The sequence below is a fragment of the Limanda limanda genome, chromosome 2, assembly GCF_963576545.1.
Source record: "Limanda limanda chromosome 2, fLimLim1.1, whole genome shotgun sequence".
In the NCBI taxonomy this organism is placed as follows: Eukaryota; Metazoa; Chordata; class Actinopteri; order Pleuronectiformes; family Pleuronectidae; genus Limanda; species Limanda limanda.
The window spans coordinates 17,314,692-17,328,911 of NC_083637.1; the positions used below are offsets into that span (position 1 = coordinate 17,314,692).

General features: G+C 41.1%; 1 protein-coding gene across 1 annotated transcript in view; it reads left to right on the forward strand.

Moving 5' to 3' along the window:
* Window positions 1–357: 357 nt before the first annotated feature.
* Window positions 358–14,220, forward strand: part of mast1a (microtubule associated serine/threonine kinase 1a) — a 54,657-nt gene continuing 40,794 nt past the window's right edge. The window contains exons 1-3 of the mRNA XM_061084858.1: window positions 358–419; window positions 3,314–3,345; window positions 3,701–3,833. Of these exons, the coding sequence (XP_060940841.1) occupies window positions 358–419; window positions 3,314–3,345; window positions 3,701–3,833 (227 nt within the window). The remainder of the gene's footprint in view (window positions 420–3,313; window positions 3,346–3,700; window positions 3,834–14,220) is intronic.

Below are 14,220 nucleotides of genomic sequence, written 5' to 3' on the forward strand. Positions count from 1 at the left end.
CACAAGTCAAACTGTGTGTCTCATCCCTCTCTGAGTGTAGAGGAACACACACACTCGCAGGCATAATTTGTCCAATATTTTGTCCTGGGCATTGTGCCCATTTCCAATATGCTAAGCACAAGGGATAAGAGTGTGATCACTGCAGAAGATCCAACCCTCCTTGCCAAGCCCTGTCACTCACTGCCATGCCCACTGCTTTGTTCTGCCTCATCTCATTCCTCTGATGTCTGTATTATTCAGAAAGGGTCGTTTTTGTACTGCGAGAGCAAAGTGCACATCAAAGCTACTGATCTGGGCCAGAGTGAATGTGAGAATAGCTTCAGATATTTGAACTACTTTCTCTGGCCTTGAATTATCATGCCGGACGCCTATAAAGCACCAGAAGCCTGTGTCCAACCTAATCCACAAAAATGGACAAGGTGGGAAAAATAGCCCCTTTTCAACATTTATAACTAGATTAAGTGTAACAAGAAAGTCATAAAGGTTAAGAGTCAGTTGCACATTTTATTGATACATTATATAATTTTAGACCTCTGTGTAATGAACAGTGAGTTCAGATGTTTTAAATTAATCTTGAAGGCTGGTCGGCCATTAAACTGAAGAATACACTGTGTGACATTTGCCTCGCAATCTGCTGTCAGCTTTGGCAGACGTAACCCAGCAGAAGCCTCATGACTCGGCCCAGAGCAACAGCATATTAACATTTTTTCTTTTCTTCGGTTTCCAGTTGGACTTTGCTTTGTCCTTGGGTAAACATAAACCAAAAGGACAAAAAAAAAAAAAAAACCTAAAATACCTTTCTTCACTTGTCAGGCAGAGAAAGTTCTCTAATATTTTCATCTATTTTGAACAGCTTTGAATCATTTGCAATGAAGGTTGTGCATAATGGATTAAATGTGCCAAGGAGGTGTTTGATTGTACGTGTACACATCCGTTAGTTTGAGTCTTCAGTACAATATCTCTGCAAATTCACATCAATTATGTTTGAGTTTTTCTTTTAGCTCTGAGGAGATCCACAGTGCTCTTGATAGTCACGGTGACCTCACAAATCACATTATTTGCCTTGTGAACTTCATATGTCAAAAAAACATCCAGAGAATCTGTTATTATTCGGTAGAGACGTTCACTTGGATTCAAAGATGAGCTGTTTAGAGTTTGGGGGTCAAGGGTCAAGGTCATTGTTGCTCACAAAACATGTTTTTGGTCTTTTGAACATGACATCTAAAGTCAATTTTGACCAGTTGTCACTTGGAGATTTACTGATTAAATTTCAGTGGTTGAAATCAAAAGGTCAAGATGATCTCATATGAGACTGGAAAATAAACATGTTGACTCAAACTGCACTGGTTGGTGGAGCCATATAACCGTAGGGCAGTTTGAGGCAGGGTTTTTTTTACTTGGAAAGGTATTATCACTCAGCTCTGATATCCCTTCAGTGACACTGCAGTGGTGAAGTGGGAGGACCAAGTAGGACACACTGTGGCACTCAAGTATAATCGTGAAGACAGGATATGTTGAGGAGTCACTTATAAAGATCAGCCAGGCTTGGGATTACTGTTATTATCATATCAAATCAGAATATCGAAATTCACCGTTTATGTAACATTGAATATTACTGAGAACTTTCATGGGTTGTCATGGTCACTTGAGCTCAGGTAAATATTACAAAAAAACAAAAAAAACTGGAGTGAACTGTAACATGGCAACCACACGTGAAGTGGCGCTCTGTTTGACAGCCGCAGTGAGAGGGAGCAGGTGCTGAGGTTTTATCCATTAGCCACCTCTATGGCCTGGCTCTGTCTAAGAAGTGCCCATCAGGATACGGTGGGTTAATTAGTGAGCTCGACAGGCCCTGCTCTACAGTTTGATCTGTGCACAAACAGAAATGGATCGGCAAACAGGTTTGTAGTTTTAAGGGCGAGTATTGACTGTAGAACTCTGTGACGTCAAATAGCTATTACGCACATTTCCCTAAAATATAGAGCCCTTCCTTTGCCAAGATTCTGTACTGTGATTACTGCACTAATGCTGCACATTCTCAAGATGGGGGTAATCGTCGATGATCACAATGATGCAGCGTAGCAGTGTTTCTGCTGCTCTTTTGGCTCCCCTCTGCTTTACACTATATAGAGTGTGAATATTAATGCCTCTTGGTGCTGGAAAGTTTTGGTTAGCGAGCTTGTTTTGAGACGAGAGCTCCAGCTGTCAAGTCGTGTATCATCAGCTCGGCTTTGTTTGGGTTTTGTAATGCCTGTTTACTTATTCAAAGACAAAGAGATTGACGTAGAGAGAGAAAGCCATGGAGAGAGAGAGAGAGAGAGCGCACTTGTTTAAAAGGATGGAATTCGTCTCTGGAAAACCAACCGCAGTCTTGTATTTTTCATTGTATTTTCTTTTTACATCTGTGTTTGATTTCAGCTTCTGACCCTGCTGTGGTTCTTCACTGTGATATTTAAATTTTATTTCACAGACTCAGCTCTATGTCATTAAGCCTGAGTAAAACAAAACAAATGGTGATATCCCTTTAGAGGAGCCACTGGACTAGAATATGGCTTAATAATCAGCACAAGACAGGCAGACTGTGGTAACTTGATCTTACTTAGGCCAAGTGTTAAATGGGAATCAAATTGGGAATAAATGGGCAACAAGCAGCACACAGATCCATCCCAGTAGGTCCTAATCACATCAGAGTCCTTGCTGTTGTAACCCAGTGTCATAAATATAGCAGCAACATTTTGAAATTGACTTTGGCTCCGTTCAACCTGCTGTTTTCTCAGAGCTCTGAAGTCTCTGAGCACTTAGGAGGGATCAGTTTACAGGCTGCCTCCCACTCGCACTATACAATGAGGCAGAAATCACGAAACCCTAATGATTTGTTCTGTCTTTGTTGGTTGTGTCCTATGTTTTTCCTGTATCGCATGCAAATGATGATGCTAATAATCATAAGATACATGATCGTTGTGAGGATTTGGTTATTCAGCGTGACCACAATCCTCCTCCTTGGTGGCAGTCAGTGTGTTGCAAAGATGAGTCAGTGTGATTCAATAAATTGTTTACAATTCTACTTATATTTTGAAGTAATGCTTGTCTTTTGTGTGGGTGTGAAATACTGGATACTCTTCAGGCCTTTAGAAATCCTAAAAGTAAAATGATAAATTAAGGAAAACTCACTCTTATATTAAGAATAAAACCATACTCTGTAACAAGGAGGATACACAAGCATATTGAGTACATATTGCTTCACATATTGCTAGATATGAATCTTGTTTAATGTGTCTGCGCTCTACTCTTCTCTTTTCTCTTTTCTCACCAGAAGGATCTGCCTCTGCCCCGAAAAAGTAGCAGGTAAGTTCATATTTACATGTTATTCCTCTATTGTATGTATGGGGTATTAAATAAATGTTCACTACTTATTGAATTCGTGGAATTTAGTGGGACTTTGAAAGTTGTATTCCAGCTGGAAAAGGAAGATGGGTCACTTCATGTGCTATGGCTACATATATAAAACCAAATTAAATTTTAAAACCTCTTACTGTTTTTCTACATCTTATGACCACATCATATAACCAAACGGTTTTCTGAGCTGAAACACATACTGACACAGAGGGAATTACATTTGTAGGCCTTGGGATGTTTCCATCTTTATGGTACGTCATATAGGTTATGATGTGGTATTGTGAATTGAGAGTCATGTCCTCAGACGGCAGCGTGTTCCAGCTTTGTGTGAGCACTTTCTCACTCGGAGCGTCTCAGTCGGAGCAATCTGTTGCAGTGAACATTCAGCAGCAGGAGACCAGTGCTGTGACCTCAGTTGCCCACGTGGTTCTGGGAAGGTGGGGAGGTAGAGGAAGGAGATTAGAGCAAGACATGATGTGTAATGTATAGTGATTAAATGTAGTGTTGTTTGTGGTTTTATGGCAGCACAGAGCAATGTAGTAAATTAATCTCCTTTAGCATTGGTATTGAAAATGCTGACCTACTTTTTTACAGTAAGGCCAAACAACCTTTTTCTAATAATGCAAGTTTATCTCATGAACTCAAATCTCAACAGACAGATAGAAATTCTAATTTAGTTCCAAGGACATCATTTCTCTTATGTACAGAAGTCAATCCAGGATTTCTCTGAGAATAATTCAGTTTCTGAGTTTAGTAGCAAAGTTATTGGCCAATATTTTGTGGCTTTCGGAGACAGTGGATATCTGGGCCAAGACACCGTTTCCAGTCCGACTAGTTTTCATTTGTCACATGAGTCAAACGTTTCCCCAGACAAAACACAAACAGTGATACTTTTTGTAGGTGTTTTAAGTCCAGACAACATTTGAGCTAATCTCTATCCATCAGCATATCAATGTAGATAAATCAGAATGCCAATACCTGATGCATTTGGGTCAATGTGTTCCACCTCTTTTGTGCTTCACAGGGACTGTTTACCTGCAGATTGGTCAAAGTAGAAATGGAAACTAGAAAGCTTCCAGCCCCTAAATCTTGTCCCTCACCCGCAGATGCAGTGTTTATACGTGCAAAATCTGTTTATATAAATTAGTGTCAAAGTAAATCAGTGATGGTTGTTTTTATACCTCCCGGTAAATTGCAAACCTGACAATAGCAAACTTAACTTACTCTTAACAAACTCAACTGCCAAAAGGAATAGCACTATTTAACCAGCGCCACAGTTACATAAATCTTGAATTGTAAACTGTTGTTTAAAAGTGTTTTGTAAAGGAAATCATGTAAATCAGAAGCAGAGAGTTTGAGAGGACGCCCTCTCATGCCTCATCTCAGCTACTGGCGGTGCTCTTGAATGAAATCATTCATGGAAATTCCTTCAAAAGTCAACGTTACAGCCAGACATTAACATTCAGAGACGGCTCTACAAAAACATGATTGGCTTCACGGAGACAAAGCGAGAGATACAGTTGGCTTCTCCACAAAGATGGATTACATTTAGTGACTGAATTAGAAGCCTCGGGAGTCATTTTCTGTGCCATTTAGGAATGAGTGGGACTGAATGATCCCCTGAGATTCGACAAAACTGATTAAAATATCCTCATTTGTGGAACATGCAGATGAAAGCGCTCACACTAAACAATAAGGGCAGGCAAAATGTGAAATACGTGAAAAGATTGGTGTTATTTTAAGTGTGAGTCTCTGTCCATGGTGCTGAAATACACAGTGTCTCTATCACTGTTTTATCTATATCCCATCAACAATGATAATATTAATAATAATAATAATACATTTGATTTCATGGAACCTTTTCTATACACCACAATACATGCAATCCACTTTTTACATTCAACATTGATGTTGAAAAAAGGTCTACATTTTAAATGTGTTCTCTTACTGGCAATAAAAAAATAAAACTTTGACATAAAGCAGCCTTAAAGTTGGATTTGGAAAGTGGTTCCTCCTGCTGCGCTTTTAATCAGTCCAGAATTTGGGAACAAGTCCCATGTCAGCTCAGAATGCTGAATATGAATATGGAGGAGGTCTCATATAAAAAGTCTAAAATTGAATCACCTGAATTTTAAATATGTTAAAATGCTACGTACTATGTCCTACATACATGTAGGTAGGCTAATTATGTTAATGTTCATTTAAAGCTACTTCCATCATGCTTTAAGCAATTATTTTGGTGTTGTGCTTAATTTGTAATGTCCCTGTGTGTTGTAGTTCTTTTTCAATTATACAGATATTAGCATGCTAGAATAAAACTACAAACAACAGCAATGTCATACTGATAACTACAATTAATCTCAGTACACTGTCTGTGGGAAACACCATGGATACCAACTGTCTCTGCTTGTAGTTTGGAGGTAACATTGTGTTATTCTCTACTAGGCTATTTCACCTTGTCCTCAATCATGGTGAGCTTTAAGTTAGTAATTCTAGGACTCTGATGTCCCTTCATATCCGTTATACTTGTCATTGGTCTTAAAAAGTTTTAAATTTAACACACAGATATCCTTGACATTTCTCTGAAATTGCTGTATTTTGCCAGAGCCGCACTTTGCCCAATGTGAGCAAAATACAAAACTCTTGTCTTCTTTATTTTTATCATATAAACTGTTATCGGTGCACAGAGAGTGCTGGCAGAACAGAAGGTTGTAAATATGAAGCATGGCTTTAATTCCCTGTGTATAGCTGAATTTGTATTTCCCTTATTTCTTTGTATTTTTGTGTGTAGTTGTCTACTCAGTATTCTGCATGCGTCCCACTCTGGGCAGAGGTACTGTCTGGCAGAAATACCCTGATGATGCTTCTTATACATGCCTGGGATCTTTAATGTGCATGTGTGTGTGTGTGTTTCCTGTGTGTTATTACAATTTACAGCCGTACTCCACTCGCCTTTGTGAGAGTGTGTGCTCCCGTGTGCAGTGCGGGTGTGTGTCCCTGACTGCTGTCATCGGGTGTGTTTTGCCCGTGACCTCTGACCCCGTGTGGCAACGTGGCAGATGTCACAGCATGACATCAAGGAGACACCGGAGCTGGAGGCTCTTAGCCAACACCCTTTGCCTGGTGCTGGACTTGGATTTGTCTTCACATGTCCTCCTGTGGGTGGAGCCCCAGTCTCTTTTTTTAGTTAGGGTGTAAACAAAAATGATGTTGAAATCAGAATGGAAACAATTTACAAGCAGGTTAATAAATGTTTGAAACCATCACAGGTTAAATTTTCTTCTGTGAAAGACAGACAGAGAAAATCCAACTCCTACATGCCACACACAAATATACACTATGCTTTCTATATGATATCATGCTGCTCATCCCTGTCTGGGACCCCCCCTGCTGTGTGCCAGTGATATCACCCCAGCCCCCCCCCCCCCCTTCCCCTTGTCTCTTCTCCCTCATGTATATTTTATCCATCCAGACTCCCACATTAGAGATGACATCCATTATTGAATTACTCCCCTCAGCACTACTGTGCAACTGTCACCCCACGTCAGCTTTAACATTTGGTGGGATTGTTTCAAAGGGAAGGAGGAAGGGCGTACACATTTGCACACACAAACACACACGGAGACATTACATCTCTAGACGGGCATTACAGAAGCAGCTCCTCTGATATGTAGGACAATGCCGGAGTTCGTCCAATATGGCGTTTATCTTAGGAAAAACAACAACATATGCCTGTCACTACATTTGAAAAGATAAGGCTGATGAAATTCTATATTTTCTTACTGGCGATAAATCCCATGAAAACCAACAGTGTGTCAGTCTGTTTCTCACGACTTGTCCCTTTCTCTACCCCGGCTATCGCACTCAGCTCCTACTGAACATGTCCTCAATGTAAATCTTTAAAGACAGGACAGAAACACAGTTTCAATTATTTAAAGGCTCCGTAAAAGCATGATTTGATCTTTTTGTAATTAAATATTTGCGTAGAATGAAACATCTATCAAATTCCAGAAATCTCTGTCTGTCTGTGGAATGCTTACCTTGAGAACCATTCATGTCATGGGCTTCACACGTGGTATGTCGATTGTTAATGAAGTGCAGTAAGAAATTTGTTCTGATTTGGACAAGTTATATTTTTTCATTAGATGGATTCCATAATGCACTGATAGAATATCATCATAACCAGCTCAATGCAATGTTTGTTATCATTGTTATTTGGAAGTGGAGGTTTATGGTAGAGAGAAATAAGCTCCATCAGGCTTTAGCTGCACAGAAAATACTTATTAGTATGTTTTGAGTTGTTGGTGTTTGCTTCCAATAAGAAAAAATAGCATATAATGTTATCCTTTAACGACCTGTGTCAGTGCCACTCATGAGAAAGATTCATATAAATTTCACACAAAATATTCCACAGTCACATTTAAAAATCAGCTTGCAGTGCTTTTCACTCTCTCTCTCTCTCTCTCTCTCTCTCTCTCTCTCTCTCTCTCTCTCTCTCTCTCTCTCTCTTCGCCTCTGTCTCGTCATTTACGTCTGTCTTCAGTTCACTGGGTTCACTCCTCCATGAATCACTCGCTTTTTCTTGCATCTTCACTTCCTTTCTCCCACACGCTGCTCTGTCACTCATACTGTATATGCTTGCATTGACTTCCCTGTCTTTTCCATTCCCTTTTTCTTTCCCCATCCCTCTCTGTCTTTGTCCCTTTCTGTCTGTCTGTCTGTATGTCTGTCTGTCTGTCTGTCTGTCTGTCTGTCTGTCTGTCTGTCTGTCTGTCTGTCTGTCTGTCTGTCTGTCTGTCTGTCTGTCTGTCTGTCTGTCTGTCTGTCTGTCTGTCTGTCTGTCTGTCTGTCTGTCTGTCTGTCTGTCTGTCTGTCTGTCTGTCTGTCTGTCTGTCTGTCTGTCTGTCTGTCTGTCTGTCTGTCTGTCTCTCTCTCTCTCTCTCTCTCTCTCTCTCTCTCTCTCTCTTCTCTCTCTCTCTCTCTCTCTCTCTCTCTCTCTCTCTCTCTCTCTCTCTCTCTCTCTCTCTCTCTCTCTCTCTCTCTCTCTCTCTCTCTCTGTGCCTCCCTCCCCTCTCGCTCTGCCATGTTGCACTTCCTGGCTTGGCACGATACCCTTGAGAGCAGCCCCACAATCCTCTCCCCTTCTAAAAGGGATGCTGGGCAGCCTGTTCCCTCTCTCTCTCTCTCTCTCTCTCTCTCTCTCTCTCTCTCTCTCTCTCTCTCTCTCTCTCTCTCTCTCTCTCTCGCTCTCGCTCTCGCTCTCGCTCTCTCTCTCTCTTTAATTCTGCTGCTTTCTCCGCCTGTGACACAGCTGACATTTTTCAAATCCTATTTTTCCACACTCCTGCACGTACCCAAAGAGAGACATCGGAGAGAGAGAGAGAGTCTGGTTGTGTGTGCATGTGTTTATCTGGCCAGAGGAGGCTCACATGCCGGCGTAGAGCGTAATCGCTGCCTCTTGACAGCCTCTCTCTATCTGTGTGTGTGTGTGTTTATTTCAGTGTGTTTGTGTGAAGCCTCAGCTGCTCTCATGTTCACTTGCCAGCACAGCCTCTGCTGCTAGCAACATGTTTCGACGCACAAAAAGGTAAATGACAACAATCTGTGTCCGTGCAGTCTTTGTGACCGGTGTGATGCCCTGCTGCTGTTAGTATGTGTAGATTCATCGGAGGAGGTTGTTGTGTTTTTCCATGTTTTACCCTCGTCCCTGCCAGCTATCATGCTGTCTCACAGTTGTCTCCCTGTCTCCATTTAGCTCCAGCAATATGGTGTGTGTGCGTGTGTGTGTTTGTGTGTGTATGTTTACTTGATGTTTGTACATGCATATGTGGTATATGTGATGTGTTTCTGTGCATTTAGTACATTTTTACATCAGATGAATATATGGCTACAGGGTTATATCAAGGTTAATCGTCTGTTTGACGATTTTTTATTTGTGTGTGTTTTCCACTAAACCATCCTGCCACTACAACTCCTCAGATGTGTATGTATTTATATCCCTGTTGAGCTTTTTTGTAGTGATGCACATGTGCACAAGGATTTAGTCTTTAGATTATGACCTGGTGATGTCACTGTCATTCTCTCTCTCTCTCTCTCTCTCTCTCTCTCTCTCTCTCTCTCTCTCTCTCTCTCTCTCTCTCTCTCTCTCTCTCTCTCTCGCTCTCTCGCTCTCTCTTTCTCGCTCTCTCTCTCTCTCTCTCTCACACACACACACACAGTCAAAGCCATGTGTGTGCTTGGCCAGTACCCTGTGTGTCAGAGATGGCATTTTGATAGTATTATTGTCTGTGTCCAGGGAGTGCTTGTGTAGCAGAGATCCAAAAGTGGGCTGTGCTGAAGTGGTGTCTGCTTGGCACAAGCTCCTTGCTTGTCCCCCCCCGGTTCCCTCTCGCCTTTATCTTCTGTCCTTAACATCACCCTGTTTGTCCTCCATCTTTCCCGTTGACTTTGTGTTTGTCTGTTTCTCAAAATTCATCTCTGCAACTCTACCCTCTCCTCCCCTCTCCTCTCATCTCCCCCTCACCTAATGTACAGTCTGTACAGACCCCCATGGCCCCTCCTGCGGTGCCTCATTTTAGCTTTAGTCTTCATCTCATCTGATCTCAGGAGGATTAGCTGAATCTTCACCATTGCTCCCACTGTGCAGGGAATGAACAGCAGGATGTTCTGTATATGAACAACAAGGATAAGACCTCCCTCTGTTGAGAGAGAACATGTGCATGCTCTTTCCATTAGGTGTGTTTGCTTATGAGGCTCATGACACGTGTGTTTGCTGTTTCCTAGTGAGAGCTTAGCATGTTCCCAGTCTGTTTGTGTGATGCAATACCATTTTTCTGTCCTTGTCTGTTTCACGTGCAGTCATTGGCCAGTTTTACTATTATTATACACTAGTGTAGAGTGTATTACTAATAGTACTGCAGCAACTTGAGAATCAAAATTTGAAATAGGAGAAAATAATCAGAAAATAGTAAAAAATGCAGATCACAACAAATATCCATCAAACTGGTGAGGGGGGCAAACAAGGCGATACTGTGAGCTTAATGCTATAATTAGGATGCAAGCATGCTTACAGTGACAATGCTCACATGATAAACAGGCGTAATGCTTACCTTGTTCCCCACCTTAGCTTAACATTTGGGCATGTTTTGACCTCATGGTGGCGCTGTAGGAAAGTCCGGGGCACAACAGCGTCATTAAGGATACATATTAGCACTCGCATCAATGCCTATAGCCCTAATTTAGAGTTATAAATATAATCAAATAATTTACGCTTGATTTCTCTTCCTGCCTCCCTATCTTTGTCCCCCCCGTTGCTTTATATTGTGTTTTCTGGCTGGCTGTGGCATTTAAGAGAGATCATTTGCTGGACCCACTCCCAAACAGAGTGAGCTAAAGGAAGACAGCAGAAGTGAGTAAGAGAGAGAGCGAGAAAGTGAGGCATGAGAAAGCAGCAGAGCAACAGGAAGAAGGGAGTCTGGTGGGATGAAAGACAGAGCCTGAGGAAGTGTCTCAGCCTACATTTAAGAGTAGCCCACCGGGGTTAACTGAGCCCCTGACGATACACTCTCAGTGTGTACTTCTTAGCCTCCCCCCTCCTTACTTGTCCTCTCCACTTGAAGGTAAACTCTGCTGGTTTTTTGTTTGGGCTTTTGAGATAATGGACGAAGGGACTGAAACTAGACGATAAACAAGGGAAGGAGCTCCCAGTGGTTTGCAGATCAAGAACATGAGGGTGCATATTTATTTCACTCACTCAAATAGTACATACACTAAGATAACTACAGTCATACAGGATGCGCTTCCACACAGTACCATAGACTGTATAAAGGTGGAGGACAGGACTGCTCCCCAAAAGTGACATAAATAATTGATTATAACCATCGTAAAATCATGTTTCACCTTTTATGCTATATATGCTCTTTAAGTGAACAGACAGACATGCTTTCTTTGCAACACTGAATATAAAAGATTTTAAACAGAAACAACTCTCACCTTGAAACACTGGCTTCATTTTACACATCTGTTGATTTGGCTCTGATCTGTGCAACAAGCATGTCAGAATATTTGAGGCTACAGTAAACATGAGGATGGTGGACCTGAAAGCGCATAAGCAGGTACCACAATTATCTGCTTTGGCATCTACAAAAGACCCACGGTTACTGAGTGTTGTGGTCTTCCGAGGTCACTAATGAAGGTGCTTACGCAGATATTTTTTCCTGCATGATGATAAAAATAACAGAAACCTGTTTGTCCTGGCTCTGAAACATGGGTGTTGTATATTCAGTGACACACGTTTGAGCAGCAGTATTATTTTTTTAATGAAGGAGCAGTAGAGAGAAGGATGGTGTGGAAAAGGAAAACTCCTCTGCATGCTCGACTCGTGTTGTTTGCAGCATGACAGCACCATCTGTTACTGGCTGGTGTTCAGGCTGGCCTTAACGAAAACACACAGACTGTTAGTGGCTTATCTTTGATATAACTATGACATGAAAACACAGCGTATCTTCAACGGCTGACGGGGAGCTGGACAAGCACCTGGATAGCATGAGTTTCATGAGAATGATAATCTCTTAAAAAAAATAGTTTTTCCAGATAAATATAAATCTGGTTGAATTATTAATATTTAAGTGGTGCATTAGGATTATATAGATGTCATTAAGCCATGCATAAGGACCACTGTAACACAGCTGTGTATTGATAATGGGACTATAAAGAATTAATGCATTAATGCCTCATTGAATATTAATTTCCTAAATGCAGAACTGAAAAGTGGAATTTGAGCCCCGGCCTCATTCTGCTCCTGCAAATAGTTTGTGAAACAGTGAGTTTGACCAAAAAAGAAAAAGCATTCTTACCTCAACTCCACTTAAAAGCTATTTCCTGAGCTTTTAACTCTATGTCACTGCTCAGTGGACTCAACACTTTACAGAGCTGGCTCCATGACAACTGGGCAACGTGTGGAAAAGCCAGTAAGTTGATGTTGAATGTTGTCTTTTGTTTAAGAAGGGGTTGATGCTTGACATATTTAATTGAACGAATTCTATCAATAGCCTGCATTGTTTTTGTAAAAGCAGTGCCCACATCAGAGCAAAGTGTTATACACACTTTAATATGCACGTTTCTAGCTCATGCTTTGTGTGATTACAAGTTGATCTCATTTTTTAAAACTACCTTATTTACTTACGTTTGCCGTTTATGGAATGTAACAAAGCATTAAACTTAACCTGACATGCTTTACATTATTTTGAGTAGTACAGTTGAAGTAATGTATACTGTGAATAGGGCATTCAAGTACATGTAAAGATCTCCCTTTAAAGAACTCCAGATTACCTCGGTCACCAGTTTCAATGCACTGGCACCAAGCTAATATACTGGACTGGCCGTTTTCTAAATCTTGCTCTATTGCTAAATTAAATAAATAAAAAGAGCCAACAAGTTCTGACTTGTAATATCATCAAAACCGCAACAAACAAATTCCATAATATCTCCACCTAGAAGGTTTGTTTGTGTTTGTTGTTGATTGTAAGCAAAGTTACGCAAAAATCACTCGACAGATAACTTCAAAACTTAGTGGAAAGATGCAGTATGGTTCACAGAATAACCCATTGCATTTTGGTGCTATGTTTACATAGACAAGGCCTTTTTTGAAATTTTCACTGATTTTCCAGATAATTATTAATGGGTTTGGTGTAACTTGAATTTAAGTGGAACGTCTATCGAGTGCCACTCTAGTTACTCTTGTGTTATAAGAGAGCTTAAAATCACTTATTTATTATGACATGCAATTCACGTAGGGAATAATCGTCTGCTGACAAAATGCCAAAGCTGTTTTGTTGAACTGTTTTCTTCTGAAGTTCATTTAAAACTATCAGTATCATAATTTAAAGTCTGGCAGCACCACGCCAGGTAATATATTAAGTTAAGCTTCCTATTGCCGCCTCCATTCTGACACTCTTCTAAGAGACGGAAGCCGGCGCCTTGCTTTATTGTGAATCTGTATGCATTATCCATAATCAGATTAGATCATTTTTAATGTCTGTTTAACATGCTGCCAGACACTCCACTCATGCAAATGAGATGCAGCTCACTGGAGAGGCTCTGTTTAGTCTTTAGGATGTCTTTAGGACGGCTGCAGATCATTGGCTGTGGATAAGGTCACTGTGGAAATGTCATGATTGTGGTGATTCAGAGCACCTCTCAGATCTCCACGTACAGTGACTGCGAAGAGCTGAGGCAGCAACGGCGACTGATGAATATGAGGAGGGGAGACTGGTGCAGACAAACAGGAAACCAGCTGACGAGAGACTGATAGTGACACATGCAGAGCGATCCAGATAGGACTTTGCACTGCCGCAATTTCCTGCTGCATCACTCTGCCTGAGGATACTCTTTCACACCTTTAGAGAACATCTGACAACACCTTGGACTGGTGAGCTGTGACGTGACCAAAATAGATGTCTGGATGTTTATTGCGTCCCGTTGCGTTCTATTCATGTGTGCGGTGCCTGCCCCTCTGATTGTGGTGTGTGCCCGACCAGTTGATCTTTAGGTGACATGGTATTAAATGTAATACACATTTTTCTATAATCTTTAATCATTACCAGGAAGCTTAGCTGAGCTTAAGCTCTTCTTACTCTTAACCTTATTTATTATAAAGCATTTGTGGTAAAAAATCTGTCAGTGACAAATTTATCTGAACTCAAGATCCAATTCCCACCTTTTTTGTGGCATTAAACCTCATCGGGTTAAGCCAGGAGTTTTTTTTGTTGTAAAGCCCCTTTGCTCCTTTGCCTCTGGTCCAAAATCCCACTAACATCCACTAGC